We start from the raw sequence: 25,910 nt of genomic DNA, 5'->3' as shown, positions 1-25,910 counted from the left end.
CTGTTGAGAAACCTTTTGTTCACACTAGACTGAGAAGGCCACGTCTATAAGGCCCTTCAAGAGTATTATGCATAGTGTTAACTTGAGCTAAACTCTGACTATGAGTCTTAAACACAGAAATACATCTTTCAGTAAACTTCTTTCTATATAAATGTAATCTGTTACATATAAACATGTCTAAATACAAAATTCCCATCACACGCTCTTTCAGCATTGGGCATCGGGGGTGGGTGAAGGGGGGTTGTGTGTTTCTCTTTAATGAAACTCAATTTCTGAGCCAGTTCACTCCTATTCTCGTAGATCAAACTCCGTGGCCTCTGAAACTCACCTGCTGTCCTCTCGTCTCGTCGCCTCCCCCCCCCGTTTTCTCCCTGGCCGGTGTGTTTAGCTAACTGCACAGCTTATTCATTTTTCATTTGCCATGATTTATCATTTCGGTCGATGGCAATCCAATTGGCATTGACTTGAATCCCCTGAACAGTGATGAATGGCTGTTTATTCTGAAGGGACCGCGGGGGACGAGCACTGCAGCAGGAGACAGTGAGGTGGCTGGAGCAGGAGAGGAGAGGTGGGCGTCGGCCACAGTCTCCGATACCATTCAAGAAATTATTTTATGGAAAACAAATTGGATGTGAAATTAAAGTAAATGATTTAGATGCCAAGATGTGTTTGGTTCGGGGAGGAAATGATAGATGAGTCGCTCCATGGAGGTGTTTATCATGAATGACATTGGCAGTCAGTGTTTGTTTTTTAGACACGCTGGTGAAAATTATATGTGAAACTTGAATGACAGTGAAAGAGTTTGCCAAGGTCCCTTAAGAAAACACATTGATATTCACTACATCAGGATTTTTATTTGGATCTGCACCAAATTGCACACACTCATCCAATCAGTCTCGTAAAAATGTGGGATTTTTATCTAAGATTCAAGAATTATTCTCTGAGAAATCAACGAAAATGTGGCAAGATGCAGACTTGATTAATGCACTGGGGGGAAATAAAAATTTGTATGCTTATCAAAATGTCATAGAAAATGTTTGAGTAGTTTTTGTATAATCCTGCTAAAAACATACAAACCACAACAAATTTTACCCAATCATAGATATCCACCTCCTAAATAAGCCTGGTTTTTAAATCAAAATCCATGCATTATTTCCTAAGGAAAATGTTGAAAACTCTGTATCCTCAGGATCAGCAGCTATATTGAACAGGGTCTACGTTTACTATTTCATTGAAATCAGTTCAGCCGTTTTCGTGCAATATTGCTCACACCCAAACAAACAAAGATAGAAACCAACCAACAAACAAACGGTGAAAAATCCATGTTATGTTTGTGGGTATTTTTGTCTATGTGTATTAAGTTTCAATACATTTGTGTGTTCAGTCCAACCCCTTTAATACAACGTTACAATACAACATTTCTTTATATATGTATCTTATTGGTTTCCGTTTGATCCAGTGCTCAATGTCACTGGATTTAGCCGGGACTCAGAATTCGCTCTCACCCTGTGGCTGCAGGTCAGCTCTGTGAAGTCAGCCCCGCTGGCTGGGATTTTCTGGGCTGCTGCCACATAAAAAAAACCCAGAAGTCGTGCACCCGGGGGTGGAGGAGTGCGGCGAGAGGGGGATGAGAGGGAAAGCAGGGTGTCATAGGAGGAAAGGAAAGGGTGCTCTGCCATCGCGATTCGACCGTTCCTGTGGGTAGAAATTCGCACGCAGCTTTCTCACCCAGCAAACAGACATAGTGCTGCACATCTGATCGTGCATATAAAAATAACTGCAGCCGCTCTGTAATATATTAACCACAGAGCTTTCCATTTCAAATTCTGTCAAGTAAGAGTAGGAGAAGAGTGCTGTGTGTGAAACAACTTGGGTTACAGAGAGATGTCCTTGAAATATGAAAATTCAAACTATGCATGTGTAGCTGTTGAACCTCTGTTACTTTGAATTGATTGGCTTAATAAAAAAATTTGCAGCACACTAAGGAGAGTTTCACGACGCTGAAAGTGTTTAGAGGTCTAAATTATTTCATTTATGAATGATCTTTCCCTGCAGCCGCCCTTTAGGCCGGTCATAACTCTGATCTGTTCTGTGGGATGACTCATCAGGGCTTGTTCTTTCTCTCCCCTCATCTATTAACCGTCCAGTTGCCACCTGTGCCTCTGTTGCTGAAGCGCCACTGACCTGGAGTCACCTTCTCCCTCCGCAGCCCCCTGAGCCGATGCCCTGCCTCATACTGATCCGCAGAGGAAAAGGTCAGGAGGGCAGACACAGGAGCGATGTGTCACTTAGCGGAGTAGCAGGCCTTCTCCGCATTAGATCAAATTCAACTACGTATGAGTTACAAGCCAGTGACTGAGACACTGTGGCGACAGTGCAGTGTTTCCTTTAGTCTGGGATCAGAAGAAAAGACTCGGAACAAATTGAATTGAGCCCCTGTAACTAAAATGTATAAAGTAAAAGTATTTTATTACATTGTTATTACATTTGTTTCCAGGGGCTGTTTGGGGGGGGAACAGCTCTGGCGGAAATCATATGGAAATCCAAAATCACTCAGATAATTACAGCGAACCCGCCGTCGCTTTTACACAAGTCGTCCACGCTATTAGATAATTAAAATATGGCCTTCCTTGGGTCTAGTGATTGCGGTAACGATATTCTGTTTACCTTCTACAATGTGATTGTTTATGCTCTGCTGAGGTCTCAGGCGGAGGAGGGACAGGCTAGTCAGAAACCAGATTAGGTTTAGAATCATGAGCACATTAGGCTGCAGGGTAGAGACAGACACGCAGACGGACAGAATCAGTCGATGGGCAAGTAGGCAAACCAACAGGCAGAAAATTGCACCCAGACAGATAGGGACATTAGCAGGCAGTCGCAGAGGGTGCAGCCGCTCTCGGGTTTGTCATCCAGAGCACCCTGTCACCTCCAAGACAGCCCCCACCCCCCACCCCTCCCGTCTCATCTTTGTGGTGGCTGCCGTGTATACGGTCCTGCAGGGGTAGGAATGCTGAGTGACTCACTGCCTCTGGGATGACGCACACCTAATGGATCAGAACTTGCAGCATCACATTGATCCAACACCGCCGTCACTGCCAGGCACATTTCTTAAAGCTTTCCAAAACAGGATTAGGGACAAGGGGACATTAGCAAGATTAGCAATGAAAAAAAAATCCATTGGTTGCAATACTGCTGATTGAAGTGTTTTCTTTGATTTTTCCGACTGATGCATTAGTATTGAGCCAAAAGGAGGATAAACTCTTATGATACCTTATTTCACCTGATGTAATTTTGTACTGCAGGAAGCACATCTCTGTCACAGGCTGACACGGCCAGGGAAGCTGCATGTTTTGAGCTGTAACAACACTTGATTGGCCTTTCTCATGACTGTGGTCTCTGCAAACTAAGGACACTGGCTTGTATAAAAAGAAAAACTAGTTTATCTTAGAACGAGTGACTTTCTGCATCTACTTTTCCTTTCTTGAAAGTTAACAAGATGCACGTCAGCCATGACACACGTGATGTGAATTTTGAATAATGCTGCTGGTCCCATTTTAGTTTGAAATCTCCAGGGCTGCGTTTTAGTCTGGACGGGCAGAAACGGAGATGTCTGGAAACGATGATGTAGACACTAGCAACCGCTTGGTGATTGGGTCTTTACGGTCACTACGTAGCCTTCTCTGATTCGTTGTGCTCCTATCACATGATCCCTTTCTGGAAGAAAACAACTGGCATTAGCATCGCCTACCAATGTAGAACGCAACATGGATAATCAATTACAAGCATTGCAGAGCATGTTGTCTTTGCAGCCATATTGCATCGTTTTGGTTTGAAAATGCAGATTTAAAACTAAAACGTAATTGTATGGAAACAGCCTCAGTCCTTAGCTTCTCTTAAAAGTGTTGATTACATTGTGTGCCTCTGCTAGCTTAGCGTTATACCACCGGACGGCTGAAGGATCTTTTTGGGGTGATTTCAGTTACAGACCGTGTGGGTTTGTTTGTCCACTGACACTCTGATACTGGATGCTGATAACGTGACCTCGGTTTGAAGAAACTCAATCCCTTCCATCTCCAAAGGTGTCGCTCCGTAACCCAATTTATGCCCCAAACTCCCTGCAGTGAGCATTGAGCGAATTTCCCTGGAGGGACTGATGCAGTGTCACGTTATTAACATTTCAACATTTTCTCTTTGCCCTGGCTTTTATATGCTGCATGTCATTTGCTCTGTGAAGCAGGAGCCGCCTCCTCCTCCTCTCAGTCTGTCTCACCATCTATACATCAGCAGGTCTGAGTCACACACAGAGATGGTGTGGGAGGGAACGGAGATGGGCCTGACTGCATACCCACCTCTGCTTTACAGGGTGGACAGGTTATTATTGCAGCAGCAGCAGCATCAGCCGTGGAAGATAGATGTGGTTCTAAAACTGACCTAAGAGGCAGCAAAAAGCGACTGTCACACAATGTTTTCTATCGATGAGAAACCTCTCGACTGTGCTGCACAGAGCCTGGGACAAGGTGAATGAGCGGTTGCCAACTTTCCATCGGCACTGCTGAATAATGTGTTTCATATTTCATTCTTTTCTGACCGTCCTTTGACTCCTGCGATCGTATCCGACCCGGCCGCAGATATTGTCCGGGTCTCGGGTTCGTTCTGTTGTCACTCGTGTCATGTTTGTGCTTCTAATTGCTTATCAACGGACTCAGCACAGTGGGGACCATCTGCTAAGCCAGGTTTCAGATCCGTTTACCCCCACTGGGATTCTGTTTCCTGGGATGGGACAGCCACACAGTGTCCCTAAAACACATCACCTCCACCAGGTCGCCTCTCTCGTACTGCTCACAGTTTCCATGAGATCATTAGGGGACGATCGCAGGTGATGTACGAGGCACAGGAAGGAAGGATGAGGGGAAATATTAATACATTAGAGGGAAAGTGAGATATGAAGGGACAGGGAAGGGAGAAAGATAACGGCGAGAGGAAATGCATGCTGGAATGGATCTTTAAATTGAACAGATCGATACAGGTTTTCGAGGCTCAAATATGCTTTTGCCCTGTGTTTTTTTCCTCCTATTTTCAGTCGCCTAATGTGGTGCAACATTTGAGTAATTTATTTTGCTGCTAAATGAAGGCATTTTTTTTACCAGGAAAAAATATTCCGATAAAGTCAAGTCTTTCTTGTGAGTCAATCAGAGAAGTGGAGACATGTTTTTCTGGCTTTGAGGGCTTAGTTACTGAGACGCTCCCACATTAGGAACCGTGGCAAGGTGCTAATTATATAGTTTGTACGCCTGTCTCTGCCTCCGGCCCTAAATTGCATCAGTATTGACTTCAAAGCCCCAATGCATCAAAGACGGACGAGATGCTGTGTGACTTCTTTCCTCTCCTCTCTTCCCCTCTTTTAAAGTCTTTATCACTTATTTGTACCAAGTGTGTGTGTATAAGGACACACCTGTACTTCACTGTGTGCACAAAAGCATGTGCTTGCATGAGTAATGTGTCGGCTGTATGAGTGATTGTGTTGTACTTGTGCTTATTATGTGACACGCACATGGCTGGACTGAATGTAGGGGTCAGGCACAGTCGAAGTGAAGACGGGGACAAATTATCCTTCAGGTTGAATCAATACTAATGAATACAAAATAACTTGACTGGTAAACCGCTACAACCAAGCTCAGGTTACTATTATGTAACATGTTTATCACATGCAACGCAGCAGGTAATGAAGTCAAATGGTGCCAGTGCTCATGTGCATCATGCTTTATATGCATCTCAATTCAAAATGACATCATCTCTTTCTTCCATTTACTCAAGTGTGTTTGGAAATACTATCACGTATAGAAGCTGGGGCGAGCTCATTCATGGGGCTACTTAGAGGAAGTAATGAAAACATAAAACTCCCCCTGACAGAGGGGCTACAGGCCTCTAAAAGACAGCACCTCGGTATTGTGATCCCTTTTATTACCTTGCTGTGGCTGCACATGTCTCAGTGGCACGTTGCATTCACAGTTATTCCCACAGGTACTAGAATATCACCGTGACAACACCACATCTCCTATTCACAGGAATCAGCTTTGTACCCGGCGACTGTGGCAGTTCACAATTCCTCTATGCTTCCATTCTTCATATCCACTTGTTCAATAAGCTTAAAGGACCAGTTCAACCAAATAACATGTTTTTGTATAATTTGGTTGAAATTATACAGAGGTATTACTCCTGTCACCTGGTAAGCAAAGGGGAAACAGTTTGATGTTATTATAGAGGCATAAAGTCCACAGAGGGAGCAGAGTGGAGTCATATAAATTCTGGTCTGAGGAACAACAGTAAAGCCTGGGCTCAGGCATACTTTCTGTTTGGATTGATGGACACTTGCAGCAGCTCCACTCCCGACCCAGTTGGATTTTCTTATGAGTCAGGTGTGTGTGTGAATGCAGGTGATTGAGATATGAGTGTAAACAGCAGCTTTATGTGGCAGTTTCAGTCGAGCTGAGGTCTGTGTCCTGGGACTCAGACTGGAGCGGCAGATTGTAAAATGCTTGTTTCTGAAATTAAAGCTATAAAATCCTCAATCTCAGAGGAAGTGACTTCAAGGCTGCAAGCTGTGGAACTTCAGGGATTCAATATCCAAGACAACAACATCTGTGGGCTATAGAATATTGATACAGGTTTTAGTGTTCGTCAACAATCAATCAAACCAGCAGACTTCATCGTGTTTTCTTGATGGGGTCAGGCCTCGGGGGGGAGAAACTGCACAAAAGGTTTATTGACGTCCTTTGCATAAATGTTTACCTATGAAATAATGAACTGACTTTAATACACTTGTCAAGTTATTTGTTTGAATAATTTAATTGAAAAGTGTGGTAAAAATATTTACGTGTCATGTAAATTAATTCTGACAATCTCAAGAGCCTGTTGGGACCCATGAGGAAGGGTTTGGATAGGAGAATCAGAACGCCTGGAGGGCACGGGTCTGGCTAAGTTAGTTTTCTCTCGGGCTATCAGCTGTTCCTCCATTAGATACTTTGTTTCTATTGGATGCCAGAGTGTTCGTCACAGCTCACCAGAGACCGTGGCCCGGTGTGCTGCACTGCGCTTTGCTCTGAAAAGTCATCCTCAAATTGTTTTACTCTGCTTCTGTTGGAGTCCTAATAAAAGTAGGATTGAAAAAATATCGACCCCAAAAGGCAAAAAGAACAAAAACCATTTGCAAATTACCCTTTTGTTCATCTCCCCTTTTATATCTTAAACTATAAAAGCCCACTGAGGATCCAGTTGGAGCTGAAATTGGATATAAATGTTGTTTTTAGTATTAAATGAGAAAGTTCCTCTCAGTGGTTTATGAGATGCCAAACTGCCAAAGTTGTTGCTGTGACACCTTCTTAGCTACTGGGTGAAGGTATCAAAGATGTTTTAAGGTCATTCATGGCAGGTTCCAGGCCTCCGCCCCCCGCATTGATGGAGCCAGACATCTGTGTGTGTGTGTGTGGCTTGATCTACTGTGGCAGAGCGCAAACGGGGGAGGGACACGCCGAGATGCCTCCGCTCCCCCACTTTACACATAGCCTGCCAACAAACACAGAATACTAATACGCCTTATACGTCTGCATATCCTCTGTCACCTTGCTGCAAGCGCCCGCGCTACCTTATCAGGACCTGCTGCATTGCTAGCGAGCGGGAAAAGTGGGCTCTGACACGGATGATAAACTCCTCATTAACTTTCAGGAAATTAAACGAAACCTTGATTTAATTAGATAAAGATCATGGCATCGCTGCGTCTCCTCTGAGATGAGACCTAGTCGTGACATGGAGGGTTTTGGGAAAAAAAAGGAAAGCGATAAACAGCATGTGACGCAGCTTTATTGTTTTAACAGTCAAGACGACGGTTGATCCATTTGCTTCATCGAGAAAGAACCTGAAGTTTGTGATTCCTCGTTTGGCCGGATGTGGCGGCTCCCCCTGGCAGCCAAATGCAGAGTGACAGTTTTTTGGGCAGGATGAAAGGTTCTGCTGATTTGGGCAAAATGCATCGGACAAAGTGATTACTCTGCGAAGCATTGTAATAATAACGGCGTCGGTGTGATCGAGTTTTGATATGATCAACACTGACAGGGATGATTTATGCCAAGATTAAAGGAACATACACTAATGGGATTGTGTGGCATTAACCGGTGCCGCAGTCCCAGTAGCAGTGTGGTGACCTGAATGCATCATGACCTGCGGACTACGTGGAGGAGAAGCCACTTACAGACGCCCTCTTAGTATTCATGAAGCAGACTTTCATTTCTTCTCATTTTACTCCTGTAGCTCGAGGGGGTCATTTCTCATTGCTCTGATGGGAAATCGTAGCAGTGATGTAAATGTCAAAGAGGCAATAGGTCGATGTATGGCACTGTCACATTCCTAAAAAATCGAAGAAGACAATAAATTTGACAAATGTTTTTACAAATCCAGTAAATTGAAAGATTTAGCAGAAATAGTGTTTAGTAATCATCAGTACATTTACTTTAGTATGACTTTCACAGGATATGACTATGAAATTCAAATTAACACTATTATTTCAGAAGCCCAGTTTGCTTCTTTAAAACCTTTTTAGCAGTTCGTCTTTTGGGGTACAACATTATTCTTTAAAAAATAAATTATATAGGTGCTTAGTAGGATACTAAGAAGGGAGGATTACAGGATTCAATCTGTGGTGAGTTTGTGTGTATGAATTACCAGAATCCCGGGCCTCATTTATTAGACTATATTCATAGATAACCGCTTAAACATATGACCAAAATCCTATTACGTTTACATGTACTTACAGTACTCATGTTTAATACTCTATCATCAAGTCAGATCTTTATATATTATATTTCTCACCTACCTGGTTTGGTCCAGACCTTCAGTTTTGCTTTAGCCAGAATAACAGATGTGAAAGGTGCTTTCGACCAAAATGAAGTGTCTCTGTCCAGTTTCTTGGGATCTTTTGGACTTACGGACCAATTGCAGGAAGTGGGGACACAACAGAAGAAGGAAAAGAAGCAGAAGCATCTCGCAGGATTGCTCACAGTCTTCCAACAATATCACATCTGACAATAAAATGTTTGAAAGACGAGGATGTGATACATTTAGCAGAGTTTTGAAATCCCTGCTTCCCTATTATATGCAGAGTTCCCGTGACAAATCTGACAACCACAGCTTCTGCTGTCTGTTTTGCTGTTACTGATTTCCTCCCAAAAAGACTCGAGTCATAAGTAATGGAGTCTTCGCCTTTCACTAAATTTGAAATGCTGCAAAAATAATATGTAAATTACTTTATGACTTGATCTGCAAAGTCTCTGCTTCCATCTGGAAATAGAAACACTACTGGCAAACTAGAGCAGAGGGCGCTATAAAAAGACTTGTTTCACCTCACAAGTAACACTTTGCTCAGCTGGGAAATAATGAAGCGACGGTGTTGTGTTTCTGTTTGATCATTTCTGAGTAAGACGGATCAACCTGGCTCATTCTTATTGACCCTGACAGGAACTGCAACTGTGCATTAGAGAACTGGAAACACCTTGACAGCATGTTGGTTAACCTGGTGCCGACCATCAGGTTGACAAATCTAATGGGAAGTTAATGGAGAAACTCATCCAATTACTGAATTTCTGCTGCAATTTATTTGTTCGTTAATGTTAATAACTTGCATAGCAGTGCTGTAATATCCAATCAGGTTTTTTAGCCACAAAAGTCACTTCCTTGCTTCCTAATTATCATGATCATAATATCTTTTACTGCATGACGGCTGTTTCAACTCATCTAATTCCTTTGCCAGTCAAAGTGTTCACTGGATAATTAGATGTCTCAGGCTGCAAACATTAAAAGAGAAACATGGACTTTTCCTTCAGCAGTACAGCCTCAATCTGAGCCTGTGTGCTGGATCCCGTCCTTGTCATGTTCCTCCTGCAGGCCCGAGGCTCTGGCTCACTTGTGTGGGGAACATTCTGACACTTGGTGATTCTAGAAGGCCTCAGGCTCTGGGACGAGTTTGTGGACCTGTGATATGAAGCGGTGAAAATCCCGAATTTACCCTGAGCCTGTGGTGTTACGTCACAGAGTGCCTTCCGCTGAACTCCCACATGAAATCTGTTATACGTGGCTAATTGACGACTTTGGTTTTGCATCGCCGTTACACCTGAGGAGTCCCATTGCACGCGGGATAATGTTGCGCTCAAGCTACAGTGCATATGCATAATGGACGTTATGGTAGCCCTGTGTGGCGGCAGCTGCTTTCTAACACGTCCCTTTTGATATTCTGCACATACGCTGTGGTTTTCAATAGGAACCATTTGTAAGCCCGTGTGATGGATGTTGGGCGGAGAATGCATAAGATGGTCGAACCGAAGAATTTTTTTTCACCCTCTAACGCTGTCAGTGGTTCTTTGCAGGCCGGTCACATGCAACCTCTCATCCTGTCTGCACTGGCATAATCCCAGTGGGGATCCTCTTTGCTGTCTGATGGACAAACTTTTACAGGAAAAACACACACACACACACACACACACACACACACACACACACACACAAAGGTTGAACACATGGAGAGGTTGAAGACCTACACACATGGAATCCATGCACTCACGCGCTAAGACGTGAAGAAGACACGTGCACAGACGCGCACATGCTGTGGCATTTAAGCTCTCGCTGTGCCTTGGAGGACATGCTCTAATATTCTCCATCCCTCCACCCCTCAGTCTCTTCAGCTGCTCTCTCTCTCTCTCTCTCTCTCTCTCTCTCTCTCTCTCTCTCTCTCTCTCTCTCGCTCTCATTCTGTCTCTGCCACAAGCCATTTTCTGCAACCTCTTAACGCCCCTCACGTCCCACAGGGAGGGGCCCTCTCTAATATTCTCTCACCCCTCCGTCTCCCGTCATCATCGCCTCCGTCTTTCCATCTCCTCTTTCTCCGCATCCCTTTTGTCCTCCCGGTCAGCACTCAAGGTCACAGTCACAGTGTAGGTGTGTATGGAAGGCTGCCATCAGACACAGGGGGCTGCAGAGGGAAGAGAGACCTGCCCTTCTTTCCCACATACTCCCTCTGTGTTGGCGTGGTTTAAACTGGCAGTGACAGATCTCTCACACAGGAAAAAAAAAATCTTCTTTTCACGAATTACTCATGTCATAGAAAAACTTTTAGAGGATCGTTTTCAGACAGGTTGTCACGTCCGTCTGTATCAGATCCCCACGGGCCTCCTCTTCATCACCCCCTGACAGATGCTCATAATAAGAGCCGTCTTTCTGTCAGACCTGAGAGGCCGTCCTTCATCGCGACCCCCCCCCCCCCCCCTCCACAATGTCCCTCGTCAATCAGTTTCTGTTGCCCGGGTACAACAGTAAGGGGGCCTCTGTCTCATAAAGGCCATTAAGGTTAAATGGAGCAAGGTCTATAGGTGCAGTGGTTGCATTTTGATATACGACATTGCATTTCCTCCCGGTGATAAAAAAAAACGTTGCAGGGGACTGTCTGTTTATTTTCTGTTTTCCATTGATTTATTACCTACACCAAGGAGGTTATGTTTTCTGTTTATGGGTTTGTTGGTCGGTTTGTTTCTTTGGCAGCAGGATTACACATAAACTACCAAACAGATTCTCACAACACCTGGGGGAGAGATCAGACATGGACCAAGAAAGGACCCACTGCATTTACGGGCAAATTTGGAGAAAGGAGTGGTTCACATGAGCTGGATAATGTTTATTTTGACTTTTTCACCATTTTCCCAGGGAATAATTAATGGATCGTCATAACATAATATGTAGGGGACTAATATCAATGAGTTTTATTGTAGTCTAACGTGAAATAATACATTGTAAGTTGTTTCTTAACAAGTACAATCAGGTTAATTTGTTGTGTTTTACATAAAAATCATGCAAACTAGCCCATTATCTCAGGCTGTCCACAGAAATCTAGGGCTGGCTTGTAGTGGCTTGTCGCTGGCTTGCACCTGCTCTGGTGACAATGCCAAAGTTCATTTTAATCAGAGTCAGCGCTCTGAAAGTGTTACATTTCACACCATGTTTGTATTTTCATGCATCAAAATCAGGCAAATTCCCAAAGTTACGCAACGTCTGATTCAGAGAAATTAAACATTTTCACGCCATCTTCAGCAGAGAAAAACAAAATGCAGAAATGTGTCACTAGCTTGATCCAATGTATTTGCTATTTACCAGACCCATAGTGTTTTTTTGATAGTGATCTATACATCAAATTGATTCTCTGTGACTAAATGGCGAAAAACATTGCATTAAAAAGCTCGACATTTCCATCTTTTTTAGATAAAGCTTATATCCATTCATATTTGTTTGGAAAGCATAAACTCTAACTGCATGTTTAACAGAAAGAAATGGTCCATCCTGTCATGTGTGTGGACTCCTGCAGCATGAGTGATAAAAATGAATTTTGAAGGACAGGTTGGTGTCCTTCTACCGATTCCTCTATTTACCTTCTCCGCGCCCCAGAGACGGTCACTGCCTGACCTTGGATGGTAACACAAAAGGAGCAGGGCTGTGGGAGGGCTGGGTAATGGAATATAGGGGGAGGAGGAGGAGGGAAAGGACGGGTGTTGCAATGTGCATCATTTGGAACCCATGGTATTTTCCCTCTTCCACTCTCACCAGACAAATCAGATATCAAAACTCAATTACCTTCTGTTGTTTAGCAGATACTGGAGAGAAATACAGCAGGCAGATGAAATGTATGTTCCTGGCTTTACTGCTACAGCGGTGCCTGCAGACATTTCATTACAGGAGAAGAGTGGTGTAGTACTTATCTCATTGCTCCCTCGGTTTCTCTCCCGCAGTAGACTTCTCTAAAACCACATTAAAAACAGCTCATAAACAAACCAGCACACAACTTACTTCAGATTGTTCTCTTCCTTTGCTCTTCTTATAAATTAAAAATGGTTTGTTATGATGTTCCGGGTTCTGCTGCTAGACAAACAACCTCATTGTATTCTATTGGTTATTTTGGTTAAATAGGTCCCGTATCCAAAACCTGTTAAAGGTCAAAAACTAATGGGGGATTTCATTGTGGGCTGCCAATTATATTCTGACTTATAAATACATTGTCTTCCTTTATGTGTATCTGGGCAAATTAGGTACACACATACATTGTGTTTACTGCTTGCTTCTGTTTATATTCTGATCACAAATAATATATATGGTTCCTTTAATAATCAATCTTCATTCAGTTCACTTCAACCGACTATGTTTCGTATTTTTAAAAAATCCCTGGCAAGAGTTGCTATGCTTGTGTTACAGCTGTCAGTCACCCAGTAGGAATCGGTGTAGTCCAGGCTGAGTTCTGAACAGTGTGAGTGGAATACAGAGTGTTTTTCTGACAGAACGTCAGATCATACCTACAGTACACACCTGTGTAGTTTGATGTCCCTGCAGTTTGAGGACGAGGGATTTGAGAGTTCAGGATGAGTGCTGATATAATGGAGATTTCATTTGTTGACATTCCCCTCTGTTAGAAGCTCACTCTCTTCACCTCGTGCGGGAACGTGCTTCCTCTGCTTCCCTTTGTGTCTAAATCTGCACCGACGCTCGACCCGTGTCTGAGTCGTTCTGTTATGAAAGCAAACACTCGGAAAGGATACAAATGTTTTGTGCAAACATTGTGACAATTTGATGAGCGACGGGAACGATACAGAGTCTCATCTGTCTCCTGTTTCACTGACATGTGAATTATTCCGGGAAAATCTGCCTCGAATGTGAATAGATATTTACTGACTGCAGCTTTTCATATCGCTCTGAAACCTTCTTTAAAAGACAGATGTATTGTATACGTGCAGGGATTCAGGCCAGAGCAAGGCAGAAACAGTACCCTGGTTTGGCCTGAGCATGCCTTGGCTTGGGACCTCTGAAATCCTTTGTGGCCGAGGCATCAATCGGACATTTTGGAGCTCCTCTTTCTGGCTGACAGGGTGATTCAGGCCGGATTAATGAACAAGTTTATCCTGATGCCACACGGTGCTGGCGGCCAATCTTCGACTTCCTCACTGAGGATTCCCGATCATGTATTCTCGGGGAACCCATTAGGATTCATCGAAAGTATTAACAAGAAGGGAAAAAAAAGACTGAAATATTCGCATTTGTATTTACTCCCATCTCGACTATTCTACCCACAAGGATATTTGTGTTCCTGACTTTGATGTCGACCTCTAGAAGCTCTGGAACAATAGCTTGACAATCAGCTCCCAAAGGGTTGGCCCCATTAGCCCCAAGCTTTAGATTTTATTATAACAATATAATAAACCCTCTTCCATATACTGGTGCAATGCTGGTTTAGATAAAAAATTAAATGTACGAAAGGTACTACCCTCTTTATTTCAGATCTTGTTTGCATGGAAAGTAAGAAAATAGTCAAAAATGGAGCATAAATCAATTGCACTCTGAAAGATGTGGCATACCGTGGATACTAGTCAATAGAGGTATTCCAACCTTGACATTTCATATCGGTCGCTATTGGCAACTGCTGTACTTTTACTTTCTGCAAAGGGAAAATTGCACTTTCATTTATGAAAAGCTAAATAGATTTGAATACTCGCTGAAACCCGACCCAGCATTTCAGCATATTGGAACATTTCTACCTCCAACCATATTATCTCTGACTTTGAAACCAATCCTCTCAAGGTGAGGCCACAAATGAGTTTTCGGTCCACGCTATTTTACTTACTGAAAACAAACGCAAGATATTTCCATCTGGTTATCATCTCTAAACGGTTTTCTCAAATGTATCCCCATAAAAAAGTATTTACCAATGATATAACATATCGACATGGATGTTACGGATCCATCAATGCAAAATTGAATCCATCTCTGAGGTGTGGTGCGTCTTCAGTTGTCTCTAAACTCAGGACTAAAAGTCTCTTCTCCATTTTAATTAAATGTGAAGCTGACTGAAGCCTTTGAGGTGCTTCTCTCTTGACCTGGTGCAGTGTATAATCAATGTGAAGTGATTATTCGGCACATTGTCAGCCTGCATCACTGGCCTGTTACACTCTGCTCTCCCCCTGTCGTAAGGTAGGCCTGCACCTAAGGGACAGAGTAAGTCACTCGAAAGGATCCCTGTCGGAGGATGAAGTTGTGTGTGAAATTTTGGCTCGGTTCAAGGGAACTTCAACAGGCGAGCCGTGACGGGCTCCTGAAATTCTCCAGACTGCCAAATACACCGAGAGCGTCAGTCTCGCACGTGTGTTTATTGATGTTAGTGTTATTATACGTGTTTACAATTCTAATGGTGTCATGTGAGCACTGCCATCTTTAGCCCGCTTGAAGTGCTGGAACCCGAAACCCGCATGCACTGAAGTTCACGTACACACACATGATATTGTTGCTGCCCTCTTTAACACTTCCAGTCCAGTCCTGTGTCCCTGAAGTGCACCTCGGAAAACATCTGACGGATTAAGCTTTGCACTTTAAACATAGAAAGGGATACGGCGATGAAGACCTACACGGCGTTTGAAGAGAAAACATAGACATCACGTCCGAATGCAGACATGACGCCAGCATTTTCCTTCGTTGCAAACAAACGTGACTCGCTCGAACGGCCTCATAAAGTCATTCACAGCTATTCTTAGCATTACCCTCTTCTGCTGCCATGTTCATGTTTTTTCAAATTCTCACTTTTGTTCGTAAGCAGAGGGAATGCCTCTCAGCCATTTCCATTCTTGTAGGTTTCCCCCGACCATTATTTCCCTGCTCCTGATTTGCAGTGGCGGTTGCTCGGTTGGTTGTCTTTAGTGAATTGTTGGGAGAGAGTAAAAGAGAGAGACCGTGTTTGTGATGGAGGGTGAAAGGATGGGTGGGTGGGGGTGGACTGGCTTTCACAACTGAATAAGTGGGTCAGTTTAAGATGATGACGCCTCTTATCTCCTCTCGCTCATCGCTGGGTGTTTACTGCTCGACTATTCAGTCACCAACCCCTGCTCAGTCCCTTTTCCCTCTTCTCCAGTCCTCTCTTCATCCCTCTCTCTTTCTCAGCCCTATGACATGAACGGTACAAACACAAAGTAGCTAAAAGGAAAAAAAGGAATATGGTTGTATTGAAAACCAAAACTGGAAAGAAAGATAGATGACACCTCCTTTTTTAAATAACGCAAAAAACATTCCAGATACGGAAGCCTGCCATCTTGCGCCTTCTATGTAATTTGGAGCCAGAGCGGAGCCGCAGTATCGAGATCCTGCCGATACACGTGCTAGACCAATCATGAGTCAGTCTCAGCTGTCAACCTCAATGTCATTTCCCCCTCCCCCTTTTTTTTGTATCAAATAACTAATTAAAATCAGACTTACTGGAAAAATGAACACACTCTTACAGGGTTTCCCCCAGTGCTGTATACTCTATATTACTCCCCCCCCCGCCAGGCTAAGCGGCGCATGGTTTTTTTATTTAAAAAAAAAAAAAAATCCGTCACTCGCGCACATCAACAACACTTCACTTCCTCATTGAGCCCCGATCACAGACATGGCCCCGATCCCCAAGCAACCATCCTATTGGTCCAAACAGTCACATGTCCCACCCAGACGCCTTCACTGACCCTCGGACAACAGAATGCTCCTTTAACACAGTGTTTTACTGAACATACGTCACCTTCACTGATCCTCAGACATCAGAACGCTCCTTCAACACAGTGGTTTACTGAACATAAGTCAAAACCGAACATAAACATAAACCTAGTCCGTTACACGATTAGGCTGCAGCTATTTGGTTTTATTTATTTAAAAATAGGGTACTTCTTATTTCATACATTTTCCACAAATATGAGGAGGACTCATGTTTACAAAGTTCTGTGTTTAATTTATTTCAAAGTAGGCCGACACTTGCCTGTGTATTTTGTTTGTTTGTTATTTTGTTGCTTGTCTGTTTGAGTAGCTGGCTGAACTCAAAGAAGTAGTACGCTTATCTTTTATTGGTAACCAAACTGTTACGGTTCATTGTTTCTGAAATAAGAGGCCTGACTGCTATGTTCACAGCAAACTTGAATTTTTTTTAATATTAAGTAGGGCTGCCACTAACGACTATTTTTCTATCGATTAATCTGACGACTATTTTATCGATTAATCTAAACGATTAATTTTCCTCCCAAAAAATCAAATTGACCATTTCAATTCAGTTAATGTTATTTTGATAACAACAAACTGTATGTCACCATATAATGCAGCACAAAACAAAATGTAAACAAAGGCTCAAATATTAAAGTGCAAAACTGTAGGTTTAAACTAGCAACTCCAACGTGATAAAAATAAATAAAAAAGAGGGCTTATAAGTTAAGTCAGCAGTGCAACTCAAAAAGATATCAAAGTATCTATTTAACCCCTTATCAAAATAAAAAAGTTAGGTGTGCATATTAAACAAAGTGCAACATGTTTAGAGTATAAGACTCAACCCCCCCCACCCCCCCCCCCCCCGCGGGTGCCTTCTAGCAGCCCTACAACCAGGCTTAGCAAGTTTTCTGGGGTAAACCCTGCTCTTATCACACATACACCAGTGTGATAAGAACTAACTACAATGACAGAAACCATCTTTGAAAAATAAAATGGGAACGTGTACTTTGGTCCATGTCCTCTCTACTAACATGGAGGAGACAGGGTTTATAACATAGCTTCACTTTTGGGGAGCTTCGATGTCGTCCATCTTTAAAGTCTATGTTAAAAATTCAAGCATTCCAGCAATTGAACATTGGGTGAGAGGGTAGAGTTAGATTATTATCAGACTCAAATTAAGTACCAACAAAAGATGAGACAGAGCCACAATATAATATTTTTATTTCATGCGGAGGAGTTGACTTCTTGAAACTTTTAGTTTCCAACCCCAGGGGTCATTGACCCACCAAAGATGATGCTTTATACAACTTGTAAACATTTGCAAACTTGCTGGAGTTGTCCTTTAACATTCAACTGCTATTGCTTATTGTGTGTTTCCACACAGTTTGGCTTAGGTGTTCACTTTTCACTTCCAAAATACTAACTCACTATAAGTATATAGATCTTGTGGGACATATTGGATGTTAAATTTCCATCTAAACAACAGGGCACTGTTGGGATCAGATAATGTCCTCCAGACAAACGCTCCCTTTCTTAATCAGACCCGTGAACTACCTCTCATTCAAAAGGTCTGATGTTATCAAAGTCTCTGTTGAGCTCCGCCCCTCTCCCTTTCTGTAGAGCATCACTGATGACTTTGCCTTGGAAGGTTATTCTAGCCTAAGACGACGCTGTACCCGCAGTTACCATCGGCCTTCATGCAAGCTGCAAACCATTAAAAATGCAACAGGATGGGGGTGTTTACTTTATACCTCAGCCACAATGCGTCGGATCAATCCAAAGGACCATCACACGAAAGTAATCAAGCTCCCGTCATCAATAATGAATGTCACAATCAGTAGGGACGGTGGGCTCCTATTGTGCGCTGGCTGAATGGGAGAGAGGAGCGCGGGGGAGGAACTATTATGTATCACCGCGCTGGTCAGCTGTTGTGAAGATGATGATGATTATGATGACAGGGGTGGTGTTGATGATGATGATGATGATGGTGACATGAACTCCAGCTAACAGTGCAGTTTCCTGGAGGTTACCATTGTGGCAGATGCTGCACTTTCCCCCTTCAGTCTAGAACAAGAGGAAACTCATGTTTTCTTTTCACAACTCTTTTCAAAGTTCTTGTATTTCTACATAAACAGCATTTTTTTGGTCTTGTGTATTCTATACAACACTGTACTGCACAAACAATGATATGTAGATGTTGTACTATACTATAGACCCACTGTAATATACAACACTAAAATATACTTAACTATAATGTACTCTGCTACGCTACACCGCACTACGCTAGGCTTCGCTACATTATGGTATAGTAACATACACTATATCTACATGCTATACTATGTGTTATACTAAACTATATACTATGTGATATTTGTCTATACTATACTATTTCTAGTGTACTTTAGGATATGCTACATGCAATTCATTCTGTAAATGTGATTCTGTAAGATTCTACTTATATAGAATGAATACATTCTGTTACTGCTGACTTGTGGCTGTATAGTCTGAAATCTTGTTGAGCTATTGTTGAAGAATGTTGAGTTTCACATTATGTCATGCAATCAGGTATTGAATCGAAATAATTTATACAAATGAAGCCGTGTATTAGACCCACTCTACAGGGAGAAGTAATGTGTTCAGATTCTGGAACCTGCACTTTGTGAACTGCAGCTTGCTTTACCTTCCTTTACCTCATGAGTCATGTGCTGTCACTGCAACATTGTCCATACCACAGTCCAGCGGTCACAATCTCACACAATGCAAACATGGACTCAGCATAGTTGAGGAGTACATGTCAACACTTGATAACTGTGGATCTCTCTAAGCATTTCCTCTCAACACCCCCGACACACATTGTATCTACTCCTTTGTACGGTTGAGTTTTACAAATGTGTCCTGGTGATTGTGCTGGCTTGACTACACACTCCCTGTATTCAATAGGCTACCGTTGCTGAAACGTGGGGGAGCGTTCATTATTCAGTGCTTTTTAAACACGTCCACCATTTTACAACCCACAGGAGGCAGGGCTCCTTAATTACAGACCCACTAACTACTGTTTCTGCCTATTGTGTCCACCCGACTTAATGCAGCACTTTGTTTACTACACAATTTAAAGACTTTTCTCTCTCTCTCTCTCTCTCTCTCTCCCTCCTCAGGTGGTGTTGGTCTTTGCACTCAGCATTGGGGCCCTTGGAATATACTTTATAGACTCTTCAGAGTAAGTATCAGATTCACGACATCTTGTGAAATTACAGCTGACATTTCACACATGCTATCGTGGCAATATAACTGATGGGATATACATCTAAAGAAGTTTGCCCCTCCTTGTTGTGTGCATTTACACTGACCTACATACAGTGTGTGAATGACAGGTGCACATGTTCCTTACTCATCTCCACACACTGCAATCTCTGAAATGCAAATGTACATATTCACACCCCCACAAGCTCTCACTAGCAGTGATGATACACACACGCACACACACATACAAACACACACATACAGGCACACACATCTGTACGTGAGGATTTGTCAATGGGAGGCCTGTCAGTTTCCATGGTAACAGAGGCAGGGATATACTCTATGTGTTAAGGAGCTTGCTCAGTGTGTGAGCGAATGAGAGTGTGTATTGTTAGTTTATGCGTATCCCTCACTGGCAGGCGCCCAGAGACAGATTGCAGGCCTGGCACATCTCCGATAGCTGCTGCAGCTACTTTCACACAATCCACACCAATGTTTATTTATTTTTTATGTTTTGAAGTCTTGTGAGTTTCTTATGGGTAAACAGATTAGAGTCATTAGCTTTAAAAGTGTCTAATCTTCTTATATAACCCGACGGTGACGATGGATGCTAAGCAACTTCCTCCGCCACAGGTCATGTCGACAATCAATACTGACTATGAATAATCACAGAGTACTGGTTGGGTGCAGGGAACAGCTAGGATATTTTAAGTAAACCTCCAATATGTCATGAAGGTAACTGACAGCTTTTAGAACCCTGTTGCATTTGTAATTTCCAAGTTAGTGTTAATCACAAAAGTGTATATATATTCGTATCATTGTACATTTTTCATGTTATACTGCTTTTTGCTCTTCACCTGTGGATGTTCTAATGGTTCTGTAAGCGATGCCTTGAAATAAGATCTGCGATAACTTTTACTTGATCAGCAGGCCAACCCGATTTATATAAAACTACAATGGCACTAGAACACAACCCTCCGTCAAGGCCCATTTAAGGTCTCCTTAAATTCAATCAAGCTGCACTAAACTGCACACAGTCTAGACTCTCTAAACACAAGTTATTAGTACGTCTGACTTTTTCATCAAGACCCATGAATTATTCCCCCGGATATGGGTGAAAATCAATGTCCAATCTCGCAATGTTAAAGAAAGTGGAAAGAAAAAAGCTGCATCCACCCCTTGACTCAGACCCACATGCGTTCTTCCCTGACCGATCCTGCATCCTTCCATTAACTTTCATTGTACTGCGTAGAGTAGTTTTTATGAAATCCTAACTATCAGACAAACAAACAGAAATACAGATGAAAACATAACCTTCTTGGTGGAGGCAATAAACGTTGACGAACAACAGCAGCTAATCTATTTAAAATGTATTCAGCTTGATTTCCTTTGATTGGTAGCGTGACATTGAAAAGGTCTCCAGTGAGTTCAATCCTAATCAACATCTCTTTATTCCTCAACAAATCAAATTGACGTGTATCATCAAATACACATTATTTTCTTTTCATAAATCTCTGTGTTCTTTGGGTTAAATGCTTTTGTTTTCTGGCCCGACTTGGGGGGAAAGTTATCACACCAGGCAACAATAAATTACTGTTTTATACCGAATGTTTGCAGACAGCGCCGCTACAAATCCAGTTAGTGTTCAGCCATTCATTATGTTTGGAGCACCATGGTTCAGAGTGCACAGATTCCAAATTAAAACAAAAGAGGGGATTTATAGTTTCCACTAGTGTAGAAATTAATTCATGTGCCTCTGGCAATGACATCAGCAAAACTGTTTTCACCGTGCTCCCCTGAAAACTAACTCCGTGCCATTGACTGCACTTTATTTCATGCACCAGTGAGTGACCAAAATAAACTCACAAATATTTACTGTAGTGCCTAATATGGGATGTTGATTGCAAAGGAACCATAATCCATTCACCAAATTACTGTAAGATACTGCCCCTATTAGCTGTTGTGCAAAATATTATATTTAAGTAACAACTAGCTTCCTGAAGTTTGTTTTCATTTTAATACAATATCTGTGAAAATATTTCGCCTGAGGGAACCGAGAATCCAAAACCGAGAGAACTCTTAAAAGAAGTCCTTCTAAAGTGCATTCACACTTGTAACAGTCTTATCTTTAGCAGCGTCAGGAAATTATTCCTGGCACGAATCCTGTCACCCATTTGTACCTCAGGATAAAAACCTTCACCTCCTCCTCCACATCTCTATCTCTCTATACATCCCTATGCTGCTCCCTCTTTGTGTCCCTGTCTGCCTCAGGCCCATTTTTAGTATTAGAATATGAGTCACTAGATGAAGTTTCTTGTTATAAAAGTGTATAAATGATGACTACGGATGTAAAGTTATCTCCCCTATCAACCATTGGCCGTCTTAATGATCAATAAACCACAAATTATTAAAAAGCTTGTGGGAATATGAAAAAATCGGAATAGAATTAATTGAGAGAAAAGTACAAATTTGGTGTTGGTTTTCTATAAATATGTACTTTTCTCTCACTGTTGCCTTTCTACATTTTCTCGTGTATGTTCCAGTGAACTCTGAGTGCATTTCAATTGGAGTCGTTCTCCCGGAGGCATTGCCCTGATCTCTCTGTGCTCCCCTTAAGCTGTAAGGCTCTCTCCACCCTCATCATCGTGATTAGCCCGAGCTTGTCACTTCACTCAGGGGGACTACTGATCGACCCGGAGCAGGTTTAGCTGTGGGTGCTTTGACCAGGCTTGTGCTATAGCCGTGTTTTCAGTGCAGCAGCTGGGACCTCTTGCGTCGGGTTGATGCAGACGACGGAAGCAGCGATTGGTCGGCTTGTTACTGTTTGCGTGTCCCGTCCATGTCTCTCAGTGGCTGAACAAGCACAAAATAAAACAAAGTGGAACATGCTTGTTCTGGGATTATCACCTCGTGTGTGCATACACTATCAGAGTTAATGTCCTGACTTACAGCCCCCTACTCAAATGCTAAACCCGCTCTACAGATGACCTTCCATCTACCTTTCTTACCGCTAAATGTTAATGACTGAGGAAATGAATGAGCACAGATTTATAGGTCACCATTTTTATGGTAGTTATTACTCTCTACCAAATACTGAGTGTCTCGTGGTGAGCTCAGACTGGTGAGCTACTCTGGCGTAATGGTTTGTTTCATCCCCTTCTCCTCCAAACGGCCGTGTTGACCATAAGATGAAGTGAACATCATTCTGAAATAGTCTGTGAAAAAGGCAACAGTAATGGTATGGATTATGGTTGAGTTCCCGTGGTAACCGTGGAAAAGATACAGGAATAAGTGCATGTGGGACGGACATCAGAAAGGTGGATCTGCACAAAGGGTTTTTATGTCTACTTCAATGAAACGGGGTAGTCCCTCGGGGAGAGGACACAGGCACACGCGTATAAAGGCACACTGGGAAAAAATGCAGGAGGAGCATACCACTGTGGCAGCCAGGCACCAGTCTCCAAGGAGCTTTGTCGTTTCCAGCTTCCTGCAAGTGGGGCTTTCCTGGCAGGAGCCCTGTTGTTCAATATCCTGCAGCAAAGATTCTCAGAACAAAAACACAGCGGTGCTTTCTGTGGAAGCAGGTACACCGAGTTTGAGAGGAATTTTATAATTGGATGGCCTCCCAGTTGAGTACATACTAGTCATTGACTTGGCAACCGAGGAGTCGTTGCTCATTTCTGACATTTCTTTATTTTATTTTTTTGTTGAATGGATATGTATCTTCACTGAGAATGACCGGCCATCTGTTTGTTTCCACAAAGTGGCTGTTTATCACAGTTCTGCGCAGCACAAAATAATGCACAATGAAGCCCAGCCCTCTCTGTTCCTCTGCAGCACCCATCACTTGCCAAACTGATGCTATTCTGGTGAGACTTTCAAATAAGAGGATACTGCATCCTCTCCCGCCCACATCTGAATCTGCTTTAATACCTTGGCTCATCCCTCATCCTTCATCCCGTCTTCTTCCTCCTCTGTGCTCCCCCATGAAACAAATAAAGAGGGAATGTAGGACAAAGTCTCTGCAGGCCGCTCCTGAAGGGATGCCCTTGTTCCTGCTCCACTTCTGTGTCTATTTCCCTCCTCTCTCCAGCCCTCCCTGTCACACACGCAGACGATTACATGCGCACACACTTGCTTAGTCACGTTTACTTGCAGAGGCACACGCATGCTAAATAGACACACGCGCAATGGTGCCCTGTGTCTTACGATTTCACCTTTGACATATGAAGAAGAAGAAGTAGGAGAATTGTCCGTGTAAGACGCAGTCATAGCTTTCAGGGGACGGGACATAAATTCAGATGCGGAAATCACGTAAACCGGTTTCCAAGTTGATAGATTTGTCTGCGCTTCTACGTGTATGGCAGATCTCTTTCGTCCTGAGATATTTGTATCGTTTTCGTTTTATTCAGTTTTGAGTCCCTCGCTTGCTTGTAATTTTCCTGCTTATTCTCACATGGACTTATTTGGAAATTCACTGCACATTTTACGAGGGGGATGTCAGGAAAAGTTACGCTAAATGTCAGGATGCAAGTGACCCGTGTTCTCCCCGCAGAAAATCAGGAAATTGTCCAAAGTTCAGTGCATGTCAGATAGCGGCTTTAGTGACCTCACGCAGCGGCCTGTGTGTGTAACTCTATCATTAGTGTGTGATCGCTGCCAGTGCTGAAAAAAAGAAAAAAGCCTTAATGACTAATTAATGGGGTAAGGTGAGAAATATTAGCTGTGAGACAAGCTTGGCAGACTTTGTGGCAATGAAGTGTAGCCCATATGAGGATGTCTCCTTCCTGGGGTGTAGATATTACTGCGAGGCCTGGATGTCCATGTAACCTTTAGAAGACTTAATTTGCAGTTGACACCATTCCCGAGAGGCTTCGGATTTAAACCCACAATGTGTGGCTGTAAGAAAAGACTCAATCCCTAATCAAATTTTCAGCAGTTATCCAAAAAAAAGGACATCCAACGGGAGACTACACTCATTCTCTCACTGAGATGTTCTTTCTCTAAATGAGTGACTTATCAACGTTTGCGCTGCGAAAAGGGAGAATATGAAATGTCAACATCACATGCATAGAGAAGGAGCTGTATAAACACCAAGCTTCTCCCTGTAGACATAAGAAAATTAGGCTTGTTAATTGCTTTTGGTATCCGAGCATGAGCGCTGGAGTCGTGCGCGGCCCACATGTGTCGACGCTGTGCATTAGTGCGATGGTGGAACCTGTATCATGAGAGTAAAGTTCCCCCGGCTGTCGTCTGGTGAACGCAGATTTGCCGCATGAAACGCTGATTGAAGTTTAATGAAAGAAAATTACCGGACAGATAATTTGCCAATCTGATATTTTATTTTTTTTGTCCTCTCCGTCCTGTCTGTTTATCAAAGTCACTATGGTGATAAAAAGACCATTTGCTGTGGCAGTTGCCTCATATCCCACAATGCCAAGCGGAAGGGCTATTTTTAGACCACCGCATGAGCTCAGCATGAGCCACACTCACAACACTCAGTTCACTTAATAAATCCCAGATAAATGTTCTAATGATTAAAGTGCCTTCATGATCTTTTCGGAATTTGTAGCCACGGTGTCATTTTAAACAAATTCTTCCGGCATGTGACCGATTCAGAATTTTACATGATTACACGGATGGCAAATTAAATCATTAGCAGTTCCCATGATCAGTATTCAGCACATGGATCATGCACGATTACTAATGGTTATGCGTTTGAATTTAATGTAGTTTAAGGATTTAATTTCAAAGCTACTAAAATCACATATCCTCCATCACACAATCCTGTGATTAGTGATTAGTTGAGTTTGAGTTGACTCCACATGTGAACCCACTGGACGCTGGTTTGAGGCAGACTGAATTAAATAACTCAAATAACTGCTTTCAAACCATTTCAGACACTCAGTAAAATTTATACCTCAGCCAAGGTCCAACAGTCCCCTAATGAAACCACATTTTAATTCACTAGATCTGGATTTTTATTTAGATCTGCACCAAATTGCACACAATCAAAGATTGCTTTTCATCAATATCCATGAATTATTCTTTGAGAAATCATCGAAAATGTCTAAAATATCTCACAATATCAAAGAAAGTAA

The 25,910-nt window shown here is 42.7% G+C and overlaps 1 protein-coding gene across 1 annotated transcript in view; it reads left to right on the top strand.

Annotated features, from left to right (window-relative positions):
* Window positions 1-25,910, top strand: part of kcnma1a (potassium large conductance calcium-activated channel, subfamily M, alpha member 1a) — a 137,553-nt gene that overhangs the window by 45,052 nt on the left and 66,591 nt on the right. Inside the window, exon 3 of the mRNA XM_061087402.1 lies at window positions 19,725-19,786. Within this exon, the coding sequence (XP_060943385.1) occupies window positions 19,725-19,786 (62 nt within the window). The remainder of the gene's footprint in view (window positions 1-19,724; window positions 19,787-25,910) is intronic.

Source organism: Limanda limanda, chromosome 15, assembly GCF_963576545.1.
Source record: "Limanda limanda chromosome 15, fLimLim1.1, whole genome shotgun sequence".
Lineage (NCBI taxonomy): Eukaryota > Metazoa > Chordata > Actinopteri > Pleuronectiformes > Pleuronectidae > Limanda > Limanda limanda.
The sequence above is the reverse complement of the archived record's forward strand: the minus strand, read 5'-3'. Positions and strand labels throughout refer to the sequence as shown.